General features: G+C 34.7%; 1 protein-coding gene across 1 annotated transcript; it reads right to left on the bottom strand.

Moving 5' to 3' along the window:
- Positions 1-3,206: 3,206 nt before the first annotated feature.
- chmp2ba (charged multivesicular body protein 2Ba) lies at positions 3,207-21,660 on the bottom strand. Its single transcript, NM_001123297.1, is given in 6 exon segments — positions 3,207-3,338; positions 3,733-3,839; positions 5,978-6,080; positions 13,235-13,429; positions 17,885-17,976; positions 21,627-21,660. Coding segments are annotated over 6 exon segments (651 nt in total). The 3' UTR covers positions 3,207-3,218.
- Positions 21,661-25,420: the final 3,760 nt, after the last annotated feature.

Genomic DNA, 25,420 nt, shown 5'->3' with positions numbered 1-25,420 from the left:
TAACTCATTGACTTATTTCTTCAAGTCATACACAACCTAAAAAGACAGAAATACATACCATGGACATTTTAAGACTGTAACATAACACAGTACCTTAGATGATTAGCCCTATCACAATAGAAATTTCAAAATTTTCCAAAAGGTGCATATTTGTATAGCACAGCCACAGTATTAGCACCGGTTAAGATAAAAGTGAAGCATGTTGTTTGTGCACACTAGCGGCATCAAACTAATTTGCTAACAGATCCTGTATGATTTTCTCTTGTGCATTCTAAAAGGTTTGCATCCATACATATACCATTTCCAGATGGTGTTAAAGTGGTGTAATACATATGCCACACCTATGTGTGACACTGTAAACAAACTCAGAGCTGCAGGATACACTAAAATCACAGAAAAATGTAGTAAGCATGTGCAGACAAAGCAAGGCTGCATTCAAGTCCAATTTGTTAAGCCCTTCATGCGCTAACTTCACTCCATTTTGCTGAGTTGGATGTATGTCATTGATTACCTTACCTTACAGTGTCCACTCATAGCACTGTGTTTGAATCGGGTCTAAATGGAATGCCATAAACCCTTGACACTTGGGAACTACTGTTGTGACTTCACAATTGGAGTGGACATACTGTATGAAGCCGACTCGATTCCTAGAGTCGAAACTGAGAAATCGAGGTTATTTCCATGTAAGCATCCCTCATTTACTTGCAGAAGTGGAACACACTTTAAAATGGCGGCAGAGATACTTTTAAGGGAACCAATGACGGTAAGTGTGCTATTATATCTAAAGGTGGAGTGTAACGCAGCGCAATTTTTTCTTAAGCTTGCCGAGTATAGACAAACAGGACACCATGGTGGATTTTAAAATATCTGACACGTGTAACGGTTAAGTTGATAAAGTATTACAAAAGTATATTGAAGGTAAGCCTGAAATCATTAGCCTAAAATGCGCTAAAGGAGGGAGACTAAACGGCTAAAGGAGGGAGACTAAAATCTCCATTTAATTGCTAGGACATGCTTCATGTGACCAGGTTAGTGTTGCAGATTTTCCAACTATGGGTAATATAGGCATTTTCATGTCCCCATAGTAAGAAAATTTCTGGTATCGTTAGGTATTGCTGTATTAGCGCTAATAAACTTAGCAGTGCCTGCAGCACAATCACAGCTCTGTAGTCCACTATTCTAATTGTTACTAGCTGTTATGCTGCATTCAGGTCTTTGTGGGAATTTCCTACTTACGAGTTTCGTCGGCACAAGATGGTATCGTACCTACTTTTGATAAATGACTCTAAAATACAGCAGGTTTTGTTAACTTTGCTTAATACTCGGCTGTCTGGAATACTCATTTCTGATTGATTGGTCAGTCGTGACATTCCAATGTATGCTATTCTGATATAGCAACCGCTAAATAACACAGGCTCATCCGGAAACGTTCAAATACTTACATCCACATTTATATGTACTGTATCGTTTAATAAACTATTATGTCTAAGTCCAATGTTTTGGGTCTAATTTTTATGTTTTGTGGCAAGTAGTCATGTAATTAGCAGGATAAAGTACATCCAAAAAGGTTGTTTTCACAAAATAAAGCCCTTCAGTCTTGTACAACAAACCTATCTGTCTTTTTTTCTGCGATAACAATATTGTGGATGTACTTTATACCTAAATTATGGAAAACAAAGAGCAAATTTGCATCGTTGTTTTTTTGTCACTGACAACACACAAGAGTTAACTTGCAACCAAAGAAAATTTTGAGTTTCCCTACTCGTTATAACCACATTACGGTAGCGTTCTTTATACGTTTTGTATAAAGTTACTGTAACACACCATCACATGCAGTTTTCTTCCTTCTCCTGGTCATGTTGTACTGTGACGACATTGTTTCCAAAAAGTGGAAACTATCGACATGGCTATGCAAGGGGTGGCATTTTGAGATTCTGTAACGCAGTCTTCAACCTGTTTTAAAATGTGTTCCAGGACACCAGCAACACAAATAGGCTATTAAACAATTGCTCTGTGGATGGGGGCCTGAGTCAATATCAGCATACAGTACTTGTATAGCTGCGAAGTACTGGTGGGGATCACTAATCACTGTAACTTGATCTAAATATTTTTTTTTAAGTCCCAATGATTAATTTTAATTTTCTTAATTTAAACAGACAAAATATTTAACATTTCTCCCTATAAAATGAAGTTATTAAAATCTTACAGATGTTTTTGGTAATTAATAATAATAACTATTAGCGCAGTAAGTTAAAGAATAATGCAAGTATATAAGTCAGCAAAACATGCACTGTTCTAGGGGTTTTTGGACATTTTTTTAAACAAATCTTGTATTTGCCTTTGACATTAGCATTAATTTTCATCAACATCCTAACTCAAGCAACTGCCAAAAACATACTAATTTAAGAAATGTTCACCTTGTTTGTCAGGTTCTAATGATAAAAGTAGTCTGATGATAAAATTATCTGTCTGTTTGGTTTCTACAACTTTTGTTGAGGAGCAAAAAATCTTCCATGAACCACAGAGTAAACGAAAACGAACACAAAAAGCGAAAAAGAAAAAAAACATCATTAAAATAGAACGATAATTATGGATATGGACTGAAACAAAAAAAAAATTATTGTGATACTTTTTTAAATCACAAAGCGCTTATTGAGTTTGAGCTCCATGCTAACAGCAACTCCACTGTAAAAAGTGATAAGTTGATTTTACTTAAAAGAAGGAGTAAACATATTGCCTTAAAATAATTAAGTCAATAAACTGTGCATAATTCTAAAAATACTTAACTTAATTTCAAAACTTTTTAAGTAAAGTCAATTTGTTGCTTTTAAGGCAATGTATTTACACACTTTTCTAAAGTAACAAATCACTTTTCACAGTGTCCAATGTCTATTGTTATTGTAATGTTATGTGCTTTGTATTGTAATACAGTCTCACTTACTGCCAGTCAATCTGAAATGGTCAACCCCAGCTTACACAGACTCCAATTACATTCGGAGCCACCAGAGGCACAAAAACGACACACTTCACCTTCAAACTCAAAACATGCAGCAGATTTGGAGAACTTGTCAGTTTGTGCTCATGTCTGACCAACAAATACATTTCAGTGGCCCATTTCGATACTCTAATAAGAGTATGTTTGTTGACATATTTTCCCTCATTTAGTACTTGGACATGTCCTGATCCCACTATGAACTCCTCAGTCTCTTGGCTGTGATTTAGTCCATTCCCAGAGCCTTCAGCTGTCTCTCGATCTCAGCGTCTGAGATGGTGGCTGTTTTAGACTTTGCAGGGGAAGCACCAGGGAGAATCTTTCCTGTTGACGGAGCTCTTACCATCTGCCGAAATAACAACAATTGCAGCCTTTTATTAGATCAGTAAAACTTGAGATTTCACAGTTCACCTGCTGGCGAAACTCCAGCCTCGGTTTAATTGTTTTGAGGAATAGACGTGGCACTATTCAAATATGATTATTGTTGATACCAAATGTTCTATAAAACTCAGCCCACGCATTTTATTTTGGGAAAAGTAAGACGAGGAATCTGTGGGATATGGTAATATGAGTATTACATATTGGCCCAAGGGAGAACACATCTGCTGCAATCACATCCGATGATTGTGAATCTCATGAATGTAAAGAAAGGCCTACAGTAATCACAGGCACAGCCAGAGTCCAGCCATCTGCTGAGCAGAGCCGCCGGAGCGAGAAAACACAGAGAGAAAACATTTCACCTTTCCGGAGATCTCTATGCCGATCTCATCCAGCACCTGGTTCACGATGTCCTGGCATTCTTCCTCATCTGCCGATTCATCAAAAATCTCATCCAGCGTACTGTTGACTGAGGACACAAAGTTGTACAGTTTGGTTAGATTCAACCAAATAAATCAATCACTAGATCTGTGATTCTCCGGTAGATTTAATTTAGATGTGACTGAAAGAGGCAAAACGTGTAATTCAGAAATCCTTGTTATTAGCGACACCAGTATGTCACAAGTATGTCTCATGTCTTTGGACTGTGGGAGGAAACCGAAGTACCTAGGGGAAACCTATGCAAATATGGGGAGAACATGTAAACTCCACACAGAAATGCCGACTGGCCCAGTTAGGACTTGAACCAAGTTCTTCCAAAACAAAGATAGGGAGTAAAGTTATGTTATGTTAAATTTGGAATAATCTGATTGGCTATCTAATGATTAATGATAGGGACCAGCCTCGATCAATCATATCACATGCTACTCTCGAAATTAGTGTGTGAAACTTAACTTCAGCAATATACGGATGATCATTTGTTGTCATCGTTTGCTCACTAAAAGATTTGAAGCTACTTGAGTATGAATAAATTATGAAGTATGTCTTTTATTTAGGCCAGATCAACACTAATATGTTTTCCTTTAAAAATGAATCTGTTTCTCTCTATTTTAGCCTCCCGTCCACCCTAAGGTGCTGTTTTCATTTTAATTTTTCAGATTTCACCCAAGGTGGTGTTTTCGAGTCAGTGTGGACTGTGAAATTTTCAAAAACGAAACCTTTTTAGTCATGTGAAAAAAAAATATCTAAAAATGTGGACAGCATTTTTAAAGGTTAATGACAGTTACATGATACAAATTGCTTTTCTTCAACAGACACAGAATGTTTACTCCGAGCTGTTGTGTAGCATGTCTGTCTATTTTCTCATACACATAAATGTTGTGTTATTCAAAAACTCCATCTCACTGTCAGCCCATTTAAAAACCTGATATTTTTTCTTGACATATTTCTGCAGCATTTTGGTCATAAAGGAAATAAAATGGACATAATTTACAGGGCAACAAGGTGGCACAGTGGGTAGCGCTCTTGACTCACAACAAGAAGGTCGCTGGTTCGAGCTTTGGCTGGGTCACTTCTGTGTTTGCATGTTCTCCCCGTGTTTGCGTGGGTTTCTTCTGGGTGCTCAAGTTTCACATTCCAAAATACATGCGCTATGGGTGAATTGGGTAAGCTGAATTGTCCATAGTATATGTGTGTGAATGGAAGTGTATGGGTGTTTCCCAGTGATGGGTTGCAGCTGGAAGGGCATAAACATAAAACATTGGTTGGATAAGTTGGCGGTTCATTCCACTCTGGTGATCCCAGATTAATAAAGGGACTAAGCTGAAAATAAAATGAATAAATGATGACACGTTTTACACGCCTTGCTCAGTGTGGATTGCTAACCTAGTGTGGACAAAAAGACATCAAAGTCAAAACTTTACAATCAAAGCTACATTTTCCTAGAAACCATTGTGTCTATTAAAGGTGCACGGAGGAGTATATGAGTATTGGACAGAGTGCCAAATCACACACGCAGCCAATCAGCACTAAAAGGCATGTCTATTACTTATAGCAAGGTTCTCAAAACGGAGCGAGGTCTTGTTGGATTATTGCTGTGTCTGTTTTGGTCCTTTCAAATACGGCAAAATTCTCTTAGTGCCCATTTTGATACTTTTTTCATTTTTTTTCTCTAAAATCCATTAGTAAAAAGCACAAACTCTTTAAAAAAAACATTTAAAAGCTCTTCAACTCCAAATTTGGAATGTTTGGCTACAGCATGGACAAGAACGTCTGCTGTAAGGTTCAGCTACTAAAAAACTTCCACAGTGCCAAAACTGTTAATTGCACAATGATGAATTTCAAGTCTCATGTTGTCTGTAGCCAAAATTTGGGAGCACAGAACACACTGTGTGCACAAACCATGTCTAGTTGCTGTAGTTCAGCCAGCTTTAATGTGTTTTGTTTCATATTATTTTACTTTATGCAATTTTATTCTTGGTTTTTGAGGATATAAAATTATTTCTAAAATAATTAATCTGGCAGCTACTCCAAATTGTTCCAAATTTGATTGCGTATATAGGATTTGTTGTACAGCCAAGGACAAATGTGAAGAAGTCATTTTATCCAGATTTATCTGTATCCTATTTCATCTACCTTTTGAGAGGCGGCTGCTCTAGAAAAACTTACGCATGTCCTCCGTCATTCCCATTTTCATGTTCTCCTTTTGAAAGTCCTGCATCGTCTGGAGCGTCTTTTTGGGGTCCATCTTTTTATTGACAGTCTGCATGGTCTAAGAGACAGAAAGAGTTCAAGCATCCATCACATTTCTGAAGAATAAATAGAGCATCCTTACGGTGCACAAAACGGTCATAAAAATAACACAAGCCCTGACAAAAATCCGCCACGGATGAATACATTTCGAATGCAGCTCAACATAAATTTCGACATCGCTCCATTTGGTGAGCAGGGGGAGTACATTAAGCAGATGACACAGGACATAAAACTAGGTCGCACGAAGAGAGTGTGTTTTACTGTCCCTCCGGGTCTCCACACACACTCACAGGAAGAGTCCTATCTGATTACACAGAATTATTTACACACTGCCTCATTATCCTCCATCTCATATCTATTACACCAGACACCTCCATATGACTGACTACAAATCCCATGATACAATAACAATCAGGTGAGGAAATATTAATGGCTTCCTTCCTCATGCAATATGAATTAGATACAGACAGGAGAAATCTTTTGTGGGAGCACAAGAATGCAGAGAAAACAAAAGCCCATCAATGTGCAGTCAGAGACTGAATTTAATTGCCGTTTTTTGTGAAGCCACTTCATGCCTGGTAAAGGTAAGACACACTTTGTGAAGTGTGTGCATTTGAAGTGCACACTGTCTAATTAGAAGTATTTCTGAAATTTCGAAATTCAAAACTTTTTTTCTCAATATAATGGTATTAAATAATTCAATAATTCTTGGAACTTTCTTCTTAAATTTCACAACTTTAACTTATTATTTTTTAGTTTAACTCAAAGTGAAAATAAAATGTCTAAAAAAAACTCACTGGCAATAATTAAAAGCAAAAAAAAAACATTATTTATAAAAAAAAAAAAAAAAAAAAAAATATATATATATATATATATATATATATATATATATATATATATACATACATACACACACACATATATATATATATATATATATATATATATATATATATATATATATATATATATATATATATATATATATATATATATATATATATGTGTGTGTGTGTGTGTGTATGTGTGTGTGTGTGTGTGTGTGTGTGTGTGTGTGTTTATTTTTACCCCAATTTCTGTTTAACAGAGAGATTTTCTTCAACACATTTCTAAACATAATAGTTTTAATAACTTATTTCTAATAACTGATTTATTTTATCTTTGCCATGATGACAGTACATAATATTAGACTAGGTATTTTTCAAGACACTTCTATACAGCTTAAAGTGACATTTAAAGGCTTAACTAGGTTAACTAGGCTGGTTAGGGTAATTAGGCAGGTTATTTTATAACGATGGTTTGTTCTTTAGACTATTGAAAAAAATATATAGCTTAAAGGGGCTAATAATTTTGTCCTTAAAAAGGGTTTTAAAAAATTAAATACTGGCAAGGCAAGGCAAACTTTATTTATAGAGCCCAAACACAGAAGGCTCGATCCCCTTTTATATTGCAGCGAGACCGAGGGACAGACAAAAGAAACTGTTTATGGCATCTTAACGGTCTACAAGCTGTATAAGGCCTAATAAGTTCACTGACATAGGCCAGGGCTGAATTGTGCAATGCTTTATCAGTGAAAAGAAGGATTTTAAAATCAACTCTGAATTTTATAGGTAGCCAGTGCAATGAGGCGAGGACAGGGGGATATGAACTCTTTTCTCAGTTCCTGTTATTAATCTGGTGGCTGCATTTTGGACCAACTGTAGCCGAGACAGTGTTGACTGAGGTAGACCAATGTACAAAGAGTTGCAGTAGCCTAAACGAGAGGAGATTAAAGCATGTGTTACGATTTCTAAATCTTTTTTTTTAGAAAGAAACGGTTTAGCTTTCGCCACCAATCCAAGCTGGAAAAAAACTGCTCTTCACAACTACATTTACATGTTTGTCAAACAGCAAAAGTGGATTAAATATAACTTCGAGATTCTTGGCGAGATTGTGCAGATTGTCATTTAGGAATCCTAACTGAGTTTTAATTGAATCGTTGGTAGCAACAGGACTTAATAATAACACTTCTGTTTTATTTTTATTTAGTTGCAGAGAGTTATTATTGTCAGTTAGGCATAAGAACATGTGTTCTAATTATAAATCGTTTCCTAGTTTGATGGGAAATATATAGTTGGAGATCATCAGCATAGCAGTGGTAGTTTATGTTATGTTTGCAGAGTATTGAACTTAAAGGAAGCATGTAAAGGGAAAATAAAAGAGGGCCAAGAATAGATCCCTGTGGAACACCACAATGAATTGGTTTAGGTGGTGAAAGAAAAGGATCCAATATTTACAGAAATCGATCTCCCCTTTAGATATGAGGAGAACCACTGTAAGGCAAGGCCCTGAACCCCAACAACACACTCAAGTCCTATCAATAAAATGTTGTATCAAAAGCAGCGCTTAGGTCTAAAAGTATCAAAATCGCAGATGACCCAGCATCAATGGAGTGTAAAATGTCACTTGTGACTTTTCAGTAGTGCAGACTCAGTGCTGTGTTTTGCTCTAAAACCAAATTGAAACAGTTTTAAAATATTAAAAATGTCCTGATATAAGGTCAATTGTGAAGGTTAAATTTTTTTCTAAAACTTTTGAGATAAATGAGAGCTATGATAGATATGAGCCTGTAGTGGTCAGGCACAGCAGGATCAAGATGAGGCCTCTTTAATACAGGCTGTACAACAGTTTAAAGACATCTGGAAAAACCCCGTTTATTAAAGACCTGTTTATCACGGATAAGAGGGAAGGGCAGATTGTATCTAAAACCTCTCTAAATAGACGGCAAGGCAGTACATCTGAAAGACAAAGGGTGAATTTCATCTAAGAAATTATATTAAGTAGCTGAGAAGAAGATACAGGCTGAAAATTTGTGAAACTGCTGGATGGAGGGACTAAGTTAGAGGTATCCATGTCGGTGAGAAATAGGTGTGATTTATTATCTTGTATTTTCTGAGCAAAAAAAGTCAGAAAACTTTATGCCTGTCTCCAGATTGGGTTAAGAACTGAATTAATAGTTTTAAAAAGGACTTTTGGCGTACTTGCACTATTAGCAATCAAATTTGAAAAAAAAAAAAATAGATTTAGCCTCACTGACTGAGTCTTTATATGTATTTAAGCAGTCTTTTAAAATCTGGTAAGAAACCTGAAACACATCCTTTTTCCATCTTTATATCATGCTCTGTGTTTGTCATAAAGTCATCTGCGCTCAATGCTCAGGTGTTGTATCAAACTCTGACCTTCGAGGACAAATCTGACTCTTCGTCACACAGTGCCTTGAGTTAGTTTCAAACTCACAGCTGTTCATCATAAACCTTTCATCGATTCATCAATTTTCGATCAAATAACGAACATGGAAGCGTTGTCTAATTGACAAGCAGTACTTACATGTGTTAAAAAAAAAATTAAAATGCCAAATAGGACTCTATTTTTCTAAAGTAATACTATCTGTACTTAGCTTTTTGCTTGTACTGTGGCTCTGAACTGTCACAACACCTCTCACTCAAAATGCCATTTCGGACATTACATATTTGTACATTACTGTAACAACTTTTTCTCCAAGAACATTTGAGCTGGTTTCAGTCCTTAGTTCTTTCATTTTCATTTGACTTAAAATATATTTAATAAACTTTTTTTGTAAATTAAGTCCCATTTTTTAATTTAATCTATTATTTACAGTCAAGTTTATGTTAATTTGCTATGCAAAAGAAAAAGAAATGATTTATTTCTGGCATGCTATAAAATCATGAATATAGGTCTATATAATCAATTTTGAAATTATAGCTTTTTTGCTTTGAGCAGGCTATTCGGTTTATAAGTTCAGTAAGTTATTCAGTCATAGGGACTGAATGAAATTGCCATTACAGTGGGAAAAATGGATACAATTCTTTAGTTTCTACATTTTTTATTCTGGTATAAAAGAATTCTGGTAATGAGCACAGTGTGAATAAACACACAGAGAACATAAGATCTTCCTAAATGCAGATTAGAAACTATAAAACTGGGTCACAATAAGAGCGGTGCGGAAAGGAGCTCCTCAACGACATGATAATTAAACCCTCTTTAAGGATTCTTTTGAAGCTCTTTGCAACATAAGGGATTTTGTTTTTCTCAGCACTTCCTGGGATGAAATCAGGCTACATGTGAATAATACAGAGCCATCTGTGGTGGAGAACTGGCAATGTTTTAAGGTTCCAGTATAGCCTTATATACAGAATTTAAAGGTGTTTCTTTTTAATGGGCTTTCGCCTGGCTCTACAGTTATTTGATTTCCATCTGAATGATGCGACATATTTTTCGACTAGAATTTTCTGAACAGAATTCCACTAAACACAATATACACAGTGAAAAAAAATGCATAATCATGTAGAGACAGAAATTACATTTAAATGAGACAAATAACATAAGGCTATTTTGTTTTTTGTAATAAAAGGACAAAGTATATTTCTATTTTGAAAGCAAGACATAAATTAAATTTTGAGTTTTGATTTGTTTTGTATTGGTGCTATATAGAATATAAAGTTAAATAAATTGACTTTCAATTGGGCAAGGGTGCCATTTTGTGAGGGCAAGGGGAAATCACTGCGTTTAGCATAGTTAATGGAGACATAACCCTTGAAACAGCTGAATGGTGTCAAATGTTAAGCAGCCAAGTATGACATCCTCATATAACGCCATTCAAGCACAAAGTTAGAGCCTACTCACACTATGCCATCCGTACCGTGCCCAGGCCCGTTTCCCGGATCGTTTGAGAAGTGTGAGTGCGCTTAATCGCGCTCAAGCACGGTTCACTTGGCCGGCCCTGGCCCGGTTGGAAGAGGTGTGCCTGAGCACGGATCACTTGGGCTTTGGCACGGTACGCTTGTGTGTGAGTGCAAAACGCGCCAAAGCCCGAAACCGAAAGCGAGACGTGACTTTTAAGGGACTGTTTGGTATGGATTAATTAAACATTCTTACTGCCGTAGTTTATTAAAGACGCAAACTCCTCACAGCACGCCAGCTGCGCGCCTTCAGCAGACCTCCTCATTCCTGCAGCACGAGAGCTTTATGATTGTTTTTGAGCGCCAAAAGTGGCGGATCTGTTCGGCGAAATATCTGACTGCGTGTCCCCGCATCACTAAGGACTGTTTGGCGAAATATTTGACGGCAAATCAAACGACTGAAACGATATAACAAGAGAAATCTCCACTGTGCTACTGAGAGCGTATGGCAAGCCGTTTTAGCATTTAAACCTTGTTCTGACTATCCATAAATATATTTAGAGATATAATTATATTTTGACTAGTCATAATTATAATTCGACTAGTCAGAATGACAATTAGAGATATCTGCAATTACAATTGTACTAGTACGAAATCAGATTGGAGATATCTGCAAATATATTATGACTAGTCATATTCCTCCCTTGACTTCCATTGAAAAATATTTGCAGATATCTCTAAATGAGTTTTGACTCGTCAAAAATCCAATTCAAGATATCTACAACTGTAATTCGACTATTAGTAAATTAATTAGAGATATCTTCAAATATATTTGTAAATATCTCTAAATATGACAAATTAAAGACATCTCCAAATGTATTATGACTAGTAAAAACTCAGTTAGAGATATCTCTAATTACAATTGTGACGAGTCAAAACTCATTTAGAGATATCTGCAAATATTTTTCAATGGAAGTCAATGGAGGAATATGACTAGTCATAATATATTTGCAGATATCTCCAATCTGATTTCGTACTAGTACAATTGCAATTGCAGATATCTCTAATTGTTATTCTGACTAGTTGAATTATAATTATGACTAGTCAAAATATAATTAGAGATATCTCTAAATATATTTATGGAGTCAGAACAAAGATTTAAATGCTAAAAAGGCTTGCCATAGAGAGCGCTTCTGAACAGCGCAGCAGCGATGACGTAAGCGTGCCGAGGCTCGATATGGTGTGAGTGCGGGCCGTCGGGGGAGACGGGAGGGGGGACAAGCGTGCTTTGGCCCGGTTCGAGGCAACTGTCCCTAGTGTGAGTACGGCCTTAAACCTAATACTAAAATAAACCTAAAAATGTTTACACTAAGCCAAATATCAAATTCCCTTTCTATGTTTCTATGACAAGAATCCTTGATAAGGAAAATATATTATATTAAATTTCCATGATTTTCAATGTTTAGACCTTTTAATCAACCAAAACTTTTTTAATATTCCAGAAATTGCAAGATCCATATTAATCTGCTGCTTCTGAACACAGTTTTAAAAGCACTGCTGCACACTACATAAGAGGAGATGTATAGATGGAGTTAGAATTGAAATATATTTCATATACAATTATAAATTTATCAATGTTTTCTTTAAAAAATAAAGCAGACAAATAGTACATACATAAATGTAAAAGATTATCTTCACTTATCTTAGATGTTGTTTTCACATGATGTATCTAAAAATGCACTGCAGATTGGCAACACAAATGACACTAGTGATGGCTGCTTTTAAAGCACATCTTTTGTTTCGAATCCGTGGTTTCAAACCATGAATTAAATTAGCCAGATTACATGATTTCAGTAATCAGGGATTCAATACGTTTTTAAAAAATTGCACGTGGTTCACTGCATGGGTGCAATCTGTGTAATAGTATATATCTGTAAGATATATAATCTTAAGCCTGTGCACCAAATGGAGTTTAATGACAAAACTATGTATATATAAAGAGTATAAAATGTCTATTAAAATAAATAAATCAGTAACATGCTAGTTTTAGATATCACTACAGTTCGTTTAAAGTACAAACCAGCATTTTCTCCAAAAAAAAAACAATGGGCCTGATTTATAAAATTGGCATAGAAACCTTCCTGAATGTTCACCAGAATAAATGTATTTATTAATGATTATGGCTCATATGATGATTTAAACAGGTTCAAGTCAAAATTCAAGTTAAATATGTTTACTTACAGTTTATTTACATTCTTTCGTCAAGTAAATTTTTTTTATAGACCACAACTTTTCATGTGGGAAGTGGCATACGCACATTTCCGCCCCTATTTTGTGCGTACGCCTCGTTAATAAATGAGACCCAATGTGTTGCCTCTGTAGCGCAGTGAATCTTGGAAAAGTTTGGGCCACAAAGGATGCGTTGGTTGCATTCTGTAGACCTCCAAAAACAGATGCAGAAATGTAGATTAATTCAGCAGTTTGAGCTTCTTACCTTTGCTGTGGTGGACATGGCTCCTGCCATCTTCATCTGAGAGTTCATGACTTTGGTCTGCGTGGACATGGATGTGACTTTAGAGCTCACAGCGTAGGTTCGGTTCTTTTGTTTTCGAAGCTGTACGAGCTGTTTGGCTAATATTTTGCAGGCTTCACGGTTTCCAGTCTTGGCCATTTTTTTGATTTCCATTTCCTGTTAAGAATAAAAAACAAAACTAAGTCTAGAACAAACCAATACATAACCCAGAGGGACAGAGAAATCAAGCAGTGTCATTTTATACTGATGTGTAACTACTGTATAGTTGTCACAATACTGGAATTTGGTATCAATTAATTTTGAAATTTTAAAAATGTACATTCCCTGCTAACATTTGAGCAACAGAAATGACTGTAATTGGCCGTGAAGGTCATCAGTTCATCGAACTCACCACTGTTCATTGTGTGTAACCACAGATACAGAGACACTGGAGCATTTTAAAGCCATGATTCATCAGTGGATCGCTCCTTTTTCAGCTTATAGACAAACCAGCTGATCGATGTGATGGCAAAAAATGGCAAATCAGCAGTGAGTGTTCAAGAACGTGCTGAACAGCGCTCAAATGTTAGTGGGAAATGGACATTTTTTTTTTCAGTATCGATTGGTACCAAATTCCACTATCTTGATAACCACAAACTACTGTAGTTTTTAATTACAGTTTAGTTTGTTTTTTTTTATTTTTACATTTCTTGTGATTTCTTGTGAAGTTAAAGTGTTAGTAATAAATTAATTTGTTTTTGTAAATTATTGATTTAATAATTCATTCATTCATTTTCTTGTCGGCGTAGTCCCTTTATTAATCCAGGGTCGCCACAGCGGAGTGAACCGCCAACTTATCCCCCAAGTTTTTACGCAGCGGATGCCCTTCCAGCCGCAACCCATCTCTGGGAAACATCCAAACACACTTTCTCACACACACTCATACACTATGGACAATTTAGCCTACCCAATTCACCTGTACCGGATGTCATTGGAATGTGGGGGAAACCGGAGCACCCAAAGGAAACCCATGCGAACGCAGGGAGAACATGCAAACTCCACACAGAAACGGCAACTGAGCCAAGGCTCGAACCAGCGACCTTCTTGCTGTGAGGCGACAGCACTACCTACTGCGCCACTGCTTCGCCCTGATTTAATAATTGTTAAGATAAATCAAATGACTTTTTTTTTCTTGGCAACAGTCTTAGTTAAAATATGTGTAATTTAAATGTTTTTTTGTTTTTTTATGTAAAACATGCTTTTTATTTTAAGTTACAAAATTGGTATATATTTACGGTGTTATTTCACAAATAATTAAAAAGTTCATCTTTATATTCATCACGTTAATAATATTAGGAATTGGTTTTCATGATTAATAATTAGAAACCTTTAGCAACATATTGGCATATAACACAATGATTTATGTAGCATCAAAAGAATAAATTAAATAAAATGAAAGTTTAAGAATTAAATATATTAAAACAGAAAACAGTTTTAACAGCTATTTCCACAATTTTATTACTAGTTTTACTTTTCTGATTTTGTAAATCATTGGTGCCACTATTTGTCCAAAAAATATCCACTATACCTTTAAGAGTCTATTCATTTGTAAAGCAAATCCCAGGAACATTATTTTTTTACAAATTTACCTCAGCAGATCTTGTTTTCTCCAGTGAGCTCTTAATGTTAGTCTCTTAGGCAAACTCATGCTGATCAGCTAAACAGACACATTAGAAATATTAAACTCTAATTACACACACATTAAACCAGGTGCTGTGCTCACCTCATATGATGCCTGCTAAGCAAAACGCAAACAAACACATTACCACCACTGACACACACACACACACACACACACACACACACACACACACACACACACACACACATACACACACACACATACACACACAAAATAAAGCTGTCCTACTTTAACACACATCTACTGGAAAATGAGAGACAATTTGACTGGAATGGGTCATTTTTATTGTTATATCATGATAAATAATGATGTGCCATCATTATAAATATTCATGTATAGCTGAGTGAGATGGAGCTGTAACATCAGGCCTATTAGAGATGTTTTATTGTCACGTCAGCCACTAGGCAGCACTGTGAGAACAAGAATAAAAGTGACAGACTGATGTGGTAAACAAAATCCACACATTCAGATGACAGATAATTCTAAAGCACGACCCACTTCAGTAGACTAATAATTACCCAGCAGCTGACAGATAGGATTTCATCTGGATCTGGGTTTTTAAAGTAAAAAAGAACTGATTTAATGAAATTATGCTGAACTGTAGTCAGTATTGAACTGATAACTACTGAACATGAGTATAGAACTCTAGGGAATACTGAACTGTTAATATATCAACACGAGTACAGAACTGTATGAAGGCTGAACTGTAGTATTGAACAGGAGTACTAAACTGTAAGGCAGGGGTGCTCAACCCTGGTCCTGGAGATCTACCTTCCTGCAGATTTAAGCTGCAACCCTTATCAAACACACCTGCCTGTAATTATCCAGTGCTGTTCAAGTCCTGATTAATTGGTTCAGGTGTGTTTGATCAGGGTTGGAGCTGAACTCTGTAGGAAGGTAGATCTTTAGGAACAGGGTTGAGCACCCCTGCTGTAAGGGGTACTGAGTACAGAACTGTAGTAAGAGCTGAATCCTAGTAAGTTCTGAACATGAATGCTGGATTGTAGTATGTACTGAACATAAGTGCTGAATTGAAGTACTAAACTTGAGTACTGAAGTACAACATATAAGTGCTGTATTGGAGTACTGAACATGAGTGCTGAACTATAGTAATTACTGAACATGAGTGCTAAATTGTAGCAATTACTAAACACGAGTGCTGACCTGTAGTAAGTACTGATCATGAGTGCTAAATTAGACTAAGTACTGAAAATGTGTGCTGAACTGTAGTAAGTACCTCAACATGAGTGCTGAACTGTAGTAGGTCCTGAACATGAGTCCTGAATTGAATGACTGAACTATGGTAAGTACTAAACATATATGCTGAATTGAAGTTTTGAACATGAGTACTGTACTGTACTAAGTACTGAACATGAGTGCTGAATTGAAGTACTGAACATGAGTACTGAACATGAGTACTTAACTGTAGTAGGTACTGAAGGAGTGCTGAATTGACGCAAGTAAGTACTGAACTATGTTGATTAATGAATGTGAGTACAGAATTGTAGTAAGGACTGAACCCTAGTAAGTTCTGAAAATGAGTGCTGAACTATGGAACAGTAGTAAGAAAAGTAGTAAGAAATGTGAGTATTGAACTTTAGTGAATACTGAATGTGATTATTGAACTGTATTGCATACTGAACTTTTCCCATTGTTGTGTTGTGGCTGAAAGAGCATCCGCTGCGTAAGGACTGAACTATACTAAGATCTTAACATGAATGCTGAACTGTAGTAACTTACAATAACAACCTATCTGAAAATAACAACTAATAAGGTAATGTTAAGTTTGACCTTTTTTAAAAAAGACTCGTTAGTTATTTTAAGCCACTTTAAGTAAGTAGAATTGACTTGTATGTTTAATCTGGTCCAACTTACAACTTTCTTTCCCCAGTATACCCAAAATGTATGTGTGTATACATTTTGGGTATACACCCAGCCGCAACCCATCTCTGGGAAACATCCACACACACATTCACACACACACTCATACACTACAGACAATTTAGCCTACCCAATTCACCTGTAGCTCATGTCTTTGGACTGTGGGGGAAACCGGAGAACCCAGAGGATACCCACGCAAATGCAGGGAGAACATGCAAACTCCACACAGAAATGCCAACTGAGCCGAGGCTCGAACCAACGACCTTCTTGCTGTGAGGTGACAGCACTACCTACTGCGCCACTGCTTTGCCCATTTTTATATTTTTATTATATATATATATATATATATATATATATATATATATATATATATATATATATATATATATATATATATATATATATATATATATATATATATATATATATATATATTTTTTTTTTTTTTTTTTTAATAATTTACTATCTAAAACTGTCTTTAAATTTCTGGGTTTAAATGAGAGACCCTCATCTTTTTAATGTGTTCTCCGACTTCTAGCCCCTGTTGTACAGTAAGTGGGATATTAAAGCAGCAGCAGCAGCAGAACGTGACCGCCCTGCAGCTATCTTTCAATATGGGTCATTTGAAAAAAAAGAGAGGGATTGACAACAAAGCAAAACCATGTTTAATTACAATAAAGATGAATAAAAAAGAACCCCTCTCGGGAGGCAATTATGCACATTTCTATGTTTACATAGAAACAATTAGCTTAAATGGAGAGAGTTAGCGAGCACGCTGTATTCTTCCGAGCTTTAAAAGTAGCTAACAAGAACACTCAAATCATCCTCTTGGGTATTAAGAGATGGAAACTTTTTATCTTAAAGCGATGAAGGCCACAGAGTCTACCGGTTTCTAATGCAACTAATAGTAAGATGAAAACTTAAATTCTTTGATGTAATAGAATGAAATGAAAGCTGGACTACCTCACAATGACACATGATGCTGGAAGGGAAGAGGTGGACGTGGGGAGTTGAACTCAAAAGATATGAAAGTGCTTTGTTCCACTTACCATTTGCCTCTCCTGTCTCTCCAGGGCAGCTCTGTCTCTGGTGATTTGTCTCTGGGTGCCTCTCAGCTCCTTGGACTGCTCTTTAATGATATCTGTGACAGGACGGGGCAGGAAAAAAAAATGCAATAAAAACCGTCTGGAAAATCCTCATACAGTTCACTGATCTGAAACAGATTTTTTTTTGTGTGTGTCTTCTTCTTTCCCTTGTCTTATTCACCCACAAAAAGATGTTAAAGTGATTTAGTATATCCCTGACAACACAAAACGTCTGGCAGGACATTTATTAACACACATTATACACAAAGTTCAAAATAAGAGTTTAAAAAAAAATTGATGCATTCAAAAGACATTTCTATTTTCAAATAAATAACAATCATTATATTCATTTATTATCTGACCTGCGAAATCGCATCACTTGACTGCGTGAGACCAACCGAGGATCAAAACATGACCTCTCTGGACAGAAATTTAAAACACGGGGCAATCGCTTGCTTTTTTAATGTCTAATAATCTTGTTTGATCCCACCCCTTTTCGTAGCGCCGTATGGCAGAATTTCTCACACACAAACTCTACTATGACCGCAGCTTTTCTAGGTATACTAGAAACTTCCTGGCAGGTGTGTTGAAGCAAGTTGGAACTGGTCCTCCAGGACCGAGTTTGGACACCCCCGAATTAAACAATAAAAATACATTTAAATAATTTTTTAATCCATTCATCCATCCATCCATTCATCCATCCATCCATCTAAAGAGCTATTTTAAATTTAAATAAAATGTTTTTATTATTGCATAGAGGGATAGACACACTGTATATATTTAAAAATATATTTATTAAATAAGTTACCCATGTTTCAGCTTAGCATTTTAGGTTGTATTAGATGACAGACAGACAGACACAGAGAGACAGACAGACACACAGACAGACAGACAGACAGACAGAGATTACAAGAAGAATCTAAGAAAAAGATTACAAAAATTTAAACATTGCTTTTGCTGCATTATACAGACAGGTACACACACACACACAAACACTTGAAATAAAGGAATGCAACATTTTCCTTTAAAAAGATATTTGGAATTATTTGACTGATTTAATGAGATCTGAGAATATTTCTGAAAATGGAACAGGATTTTATGAGCCGAAGTGAAACAGGAAAGTGAGCCTTATGTTCATCTTCATATTTCCATCTCTAAGATGCCAGAGTGTGCTGTACATCGCCTTTAGGGAAAACACACACTCTTACACAGCAGCAATCAGCTCACCGTGTGCCCTCATGAATGCCAATCATGAAAACATCCCATGAGATGAAATGGTCAATATTAGAAGCCCAACAATATGTTTAAGGAGAAAAAGAGTTAATAGTGAAAAAAAAATAATAATAAATAAAATAAGATTTTAAATTAATTAAATAAATAAACTAAGTCGGTTTGTGGGGTAATTGTTGATTTTAACTTTATTTTTTAAAGAGTATGATATTTTATATCAGAAGCGAAAACACAAGGTAAAAGTAAATTTTTTTTTATTAAAACTGTATTAAATGAAATAAGTTTTTTTTAAATTGAGATTTAAAATCTGTAGAATCGTTTAAGTCAAAAGAAATAAAAATCAACAAATTATGTGGGAAAAAAATATGAAAAAAGTTTAAGAAAAACACTCAAAAAGTTATTACAAAGCATTAAACAAAATAAAATAGCAAAATAAAAAAGCATAAAACAAAAAGAAAAATGCATTTAAAATAAGATACCAAGTTAATGTAGTTAAATAATATTATGAATATGTATAATATATAGTAGTTAAATAAATTTTTTTTAAAAGATGTGACGTTTTATATTATAAGGGAAAAGACAAGGTAAAAGTGAACAAATAAAAAACAATATTTGAAAAAAAGTTTTTAAAGATAAATATAAATTTAAAGTCAAATCTGCAAATTATTTGAAATATATATATATATATATATATATATATATATATATATATATATATATATATATATATATATAAATCTTTTAAAGATTGAGAAAAAGTTATTAGAAAGCATTAAATGAAATACAACAAAAATAAGAATATTAGACTATACATATATATATATATATATATATATATATATATATATATATATATATATATATATATATATATAATAAAAAATCTTATATTAATAGAATATTATAATAAAAAAATCTAAAGTATAAATTTAAAAAGAACACATATCTAACAAATAGAACAAAAACTTTTTAAAAACTGTATAAAATAAAAAAGTCTAAGGAAACTCATAAAGTTTATGAAAAAAATTGTTCATGCTTATCCATATAAGTTTGTTAAGTGCGCATGCCTAAACCTAGAGAGTTTGTGTACACGTACAAGTGTACGTAAAAGATGACGTATTGTAAACGTATTATTGAGGGAGGGTGATCGTCCACAAAACTCAGCGAGCTCCATCAGCTCTGCCATCTGAGAGGATATACTGGCACCATGACTCTCGGCTCACCTTGGCACCAAGGTCAGGAGGACAAAGACTGGAAAATGATGAAAATTATTCAACTTGACCACAGCAAAAATTTCACAACGTAAGTCAAAACTATGATTAATTCAAATGATATATTCTGAGTTAAAATGCTTCTCTCTTGCTTGACTGATAATCACAAATCATTTATAAATCATTAACGGCAACTGTAAAAAATGCTGGGTTACACACAATTGATTTGTGTTGGGACAGCATGAATGACTTAAGTTGACTTAATAAGCTTTTACAAATTGAAGTAGATCGAACATAAAACTATTAGGTGGTCCCAAAAATGACCAAGAACTGTATCGTTTTAGCTTATTTTAAATACGTGATTTGAATAAACTGCAAACATATTTGTGTGTGTGTGTGTGTGTGTGTGTGTGTGTGTGTGTGTGTGTGTGTGTGTGTGTGTGTGTGTGTGTGTGTGTGTATAGAAATCGTCTCTTCAGGATTCAGGAAACAACAAAAAATTTATAATAATTATAATATTTTAAGCAAATGTTGATGGTGAAAATGCAAAATCAAATCACTAGAGAAAGAAAGAAAGAAAGAAAGAAAGAAAGAAAGAAAGAAAGAAAGAAAGAAAGAAAGAAAGAACTGTTAAAATCTATGTATAAGTAATAGGCATGAATGACGAATGAGGGTTTCTACTGATCATTTGTTGAACTGGATAAATAATTAGTTAAGTCATGAAGGGCAGCTAATTTATCCAACTAACCAAGCATTAAACACTTATAACACAGAACAATAACAAACATAAAAAGCTGCAAACCTATGGAAAAAACTAAACATATATTAAACAAATAAATAAAGTACAAAGCAGCAAAATATATGTGACCAATATGATCTAACCTTAAGTAATCCCAATGTGAGGCAGATTAGCTTTGTCGATTTTAACAAATAAATAAAGTAGTTTATCACTTTTTTATCACATTACACGCTAGTTTGATGTACACTATGATACATAACATACTTCCCTGACAGACAGATATAAATCAAACTCTCGCTTAAATGTAAATTAAACACTTATTATAAGTAACATTAATGCACTGTTAAATTACTGTAAACAGCGAATGTCTAGATAAACACTTAACGTAATAAATACTTCACATACTACAATACGTAAACAAAACTGTTGTAAACGCTGATAATGTTGCAGAAGATGCAGCAGGCAAACAGGTGCAGCATCTAAAACCATCAAAAACTATATTTAAACAATTAACAAAGTGTCTTACCGTCGACAGTCTTCTTTTTAAACAGAGACGCCATGACGACTTAAAGTAGACCTGGTTATTCAACTTATTTAAAACAAAAACTAGTTTCTCCGCTTAATTGTCTGAGCCTGACAGACTATCGATCCACTCAAAGGTCCCGATTTCGTTGTTTGTCAGCAGCACAACTGACTTTCCAGCACATGATCCCATGCTGGACGTGACGTCACCGGCAACGAGATTGAGTGTGTGTCACAGTTCTTCTGACGTCCTTTAGAGGGCAGTGCTCTACTCCTCAGTTTACTCGCCTGAACAAAGCTGATTATCTGTAACTTTTCAGCAATGTCCTGAGGTGTAATATGCTATAATTCATTGGAAATTATGATTTTTTCCCCAATTCTTCCATAATTGTTATACATGCAGTTTTTATGAACTCATATAATTGAGTTTTACTCTGAAACAATTCATCACACCAACCTCAGGACGATTTAAATGTACAATGGGGTAAAAAAAATATGATTAAAATGCAGAAAAACTTGAATGAAATTTTGCACATTGTGTGTCCTAACTGTGATGCTATTAAATGAATGAATGAATGAATGAATAAATAAATAAATAAATAAATAAAATGTTTTTTTATACTTTTACTTTAACATTTATCAAAACAATGCTGTATATTTCGTTGTAAATATATAGTAAAAACAAACTTTTACTATACTTTCCTTGGCAGAAAACTAACAGACTACATTTCATAAGTAATCTGGACTGTCAGTGCTTTTTAATTGAATAAGCACATTATACGTGCACTTTAGTTCAAATTCAGATACTGCATCATTACATTACATTGTGCAATCTGTAAGCCTAACTAAGAGGAAAAATAACATTCCAGTGCTTAATAAAACATCATTTCTATATAATATTAATTATTTCTATTGTAAAGATTTGGGGTAATGACAACACTTTCTTTAGCAAATCATTTTCAGTTAAAAACACAGTTTCAAATAAGATAATATCTGTTTCATATGAAAACTATTAGTCAATAATAAAAAAACCAAAGGAATAGGCGTCCCGGTGGCCCAGTGAGTAGCATGTTTACCTCACAGCAAGAGGGTCGCTGGTTCAAGCCTCAGCTGGGTCAGTTGGCATTTCTGTGTGGAGTTTGCATGTTCTCCCCATGTTCATGTGTGTTTCCTTTAGGTTCCTTCGGTTTCCCCCACAAGTCCAAAGACATGTGGTATAGGTGAATTGGGTATACTAAAATTGACCGTAGTGTGTGTGTGTGAGTGTGTTGGGGTGTTTCTGAGTGATGGGTTATGGCTGGAAGGGCATCAGCATGTGTATGTTACAATATGTTACATGCCACATCAATACCAACTTAAATTTATAATCAAAACATAAACAAAATGTTTGACTTCTTTTCAAATTTGCACACACAATGAGGTAAGACCTCAGCAAAGAATGTTCCTTTAATGTTCCAATATGGTTCCTATGTTTGGTTCCCATTTTGTTATTTTTTGGTAACCAAATAAGAACATTCCAGGAATGTTCCCCTAACATGCACAAAAAAAAGAAAGAAAAAAACTCTCTGAAAACATTCTGGAAACGTTCTGAGAACCAAAAATGAACATTCTAAGAAGCAAAATGGTTTTACCAATATATATGGGTTGTTGACATGATGTTGCATTTTCTCTGTCACACATGACAAATCTGAATATAATACTATTGTCATCATTAAAAATGAAGTAAATAGTAAAACATTTCATTGTCTTCCATTGACCTTCTGTTATAACTACTGTGTTAGCCTGTAACTTTTAAACATATTTGCCAAATCTCAAAACCATTATATGGTGTGACAGTTTCAAGCATAGTTCAATAAATAACTACACATATAAATTGAAAAGAAAATGGTAAAATCATTCATAAATACCTCATGCCAATTATTTATGATTTATCATTTTATCATGTAAATCATTTAGTCATCTTATTATCCATAATTTAAATAATTTAAATAAATAGCACTGTATTAAGAAGATAAGTAAAGATAAATTACTCTCATGCTATATTTGTATTATTGCTGTTTTTCAAAAATGTAAATTAAAAACACAAGATGAATAAAGTTAGTGACCCCTTATATTTTCTCAAACATCAGAGTTGAAACTGTATATGTAAATATATATTTGAAATACAGATTTATTTATTTATTTTTTTTTTTTCATTTTCAAATATTTCTCAAATAATGTTTAACAGAGCAAGGAAATTCTCACAGTATGTCTGGTAAGATTTTTTTCTCCTGGAAAAAGTCTTATTTGTTTTATTTCGGCTAGAATTAAAGTTTTTTTTTTTTTTTTTTTTTTAATTTTAAGGTAAAAATTATTAGCCACTTTAAGCTATTTTTTCCCAATAGTCTACAGAACAAACCATTGTTATAAAATAACTTGCCTAATTACCTTAACCTTTCTAGTTAACCTAATTAACCTTTTTAAGCCTTTAAATGTCAATCTAAGCTGAATACTACTAGTATCTTAAAAATACCTAGTAAAATATTATGTACTGTCATCATGGCAAAGATAAAATAAATCAGTTATTATGAGTTATTAAAACTATTATGTTTAGAAATGTGTTTCAAAAAATCTTTTCTCCTTTACACAGAATGGCGAAAAAAATATACAGGAGGGCTAATATTCAGGGGGCTAAGAATTCTGACTTCAACTGTATATAGATAACTACATGTAGCCTATATCCTTAATGCACCACAAATTCTATACAAAAACAAAAACTAAAACTGTTATCATCCCACATTCTTGTCCATCTTTTCGGTTGATGTTACAGCAGGTTATAGCATTGTCTATGGCAAATTTAATATTCTTATCAATTTTACGCTCCATCCATCTGAAGAATCTGTGGCTCAGTTCCTCGTGGGTGTAATTCTTGTCGTATGGTAAAGTGGAGCAGACAGGAGATTACTGCCCCACAGCAAAGAAACCCGAGCCAGCGAGGCAGCGGGAGCTGTGCGGCGGGTGACTTTGGACGGATAGCGGATGTGTGGCCCCGAGCACATTACACCCTCTCTCTAAGGAGGACACGGCGCATCCCGGGGCATTATACTCGTTAAGGTTATTAGAGAGATGTTTTCCTACAATCAGCAAGGTTGGCAACAGGGACTGGCACTAAATGTGCTAATAATGGTAATAAGCCCACTGGTGATCCATCTTGCCCCCAAGCACACCAATCCTAGCCTGCAATAATGAGACAAAACTACAATTTCTATTTGCTGCAGAGGGTGTCTTTAAAATATATTAAAATCTCCTTTTTATATTAGAGAGAGTCTTTCTGTGTGCGCTTGGAGAAGTCCCACAGAGAATCCTCTGAAACATTTATCTGTCTTCTCTGTTCGTAGAATCGCCCCAGGCCGGCAGACGTTTAATGGTAATGCGCTAACTATGTTTCCAGACAGTAATATAAAGTAAGTTATCTCATCTGTGAAATTAGATGGGTTTAGTGTTCCTGTTGATGTTTAGAGGAGGTGTACTGATCCACAAGTTCACAGTAACATGCTAAGTAATAATTTATTTGAAGGCACAGTGCTAATTTAGATTACAAAATAGATACAAATACAATTTTTTTTTTTTTACGAAATAGTGGATGTTTGGCAGAAATTTAAAGTGGTAGTTCACCCAAAACTAAAAATTCTGGTATCATTTACTCTACCTTTATGATTGTTGAACACAAAAGCAGATATTTTGAAAAATGTTGGAAGCCTGTAATCATTGTCCATTGTTTTTCTTACTATGAAAGTCAAAGGTTACAGGTTTTCAGCT

The sequence above is a fragment of the Danio rerio genome, chromosome 9 (assembly GCF_052040795.2).
Source record: "Danio rerio strain M-AB ecotype USA chromosome 9, GRCz13ab, whole genome shotgun sequence".
Classification (NCBI taxonomy): Eukaryota; Metazoa; Chordata; class Actinopteri; order Cypriniformes; family Danionidae; genus Danio; species Danio rerio.
This window is presented reverse-complemented; position numbering and strand designations above follow the sequence as displayed.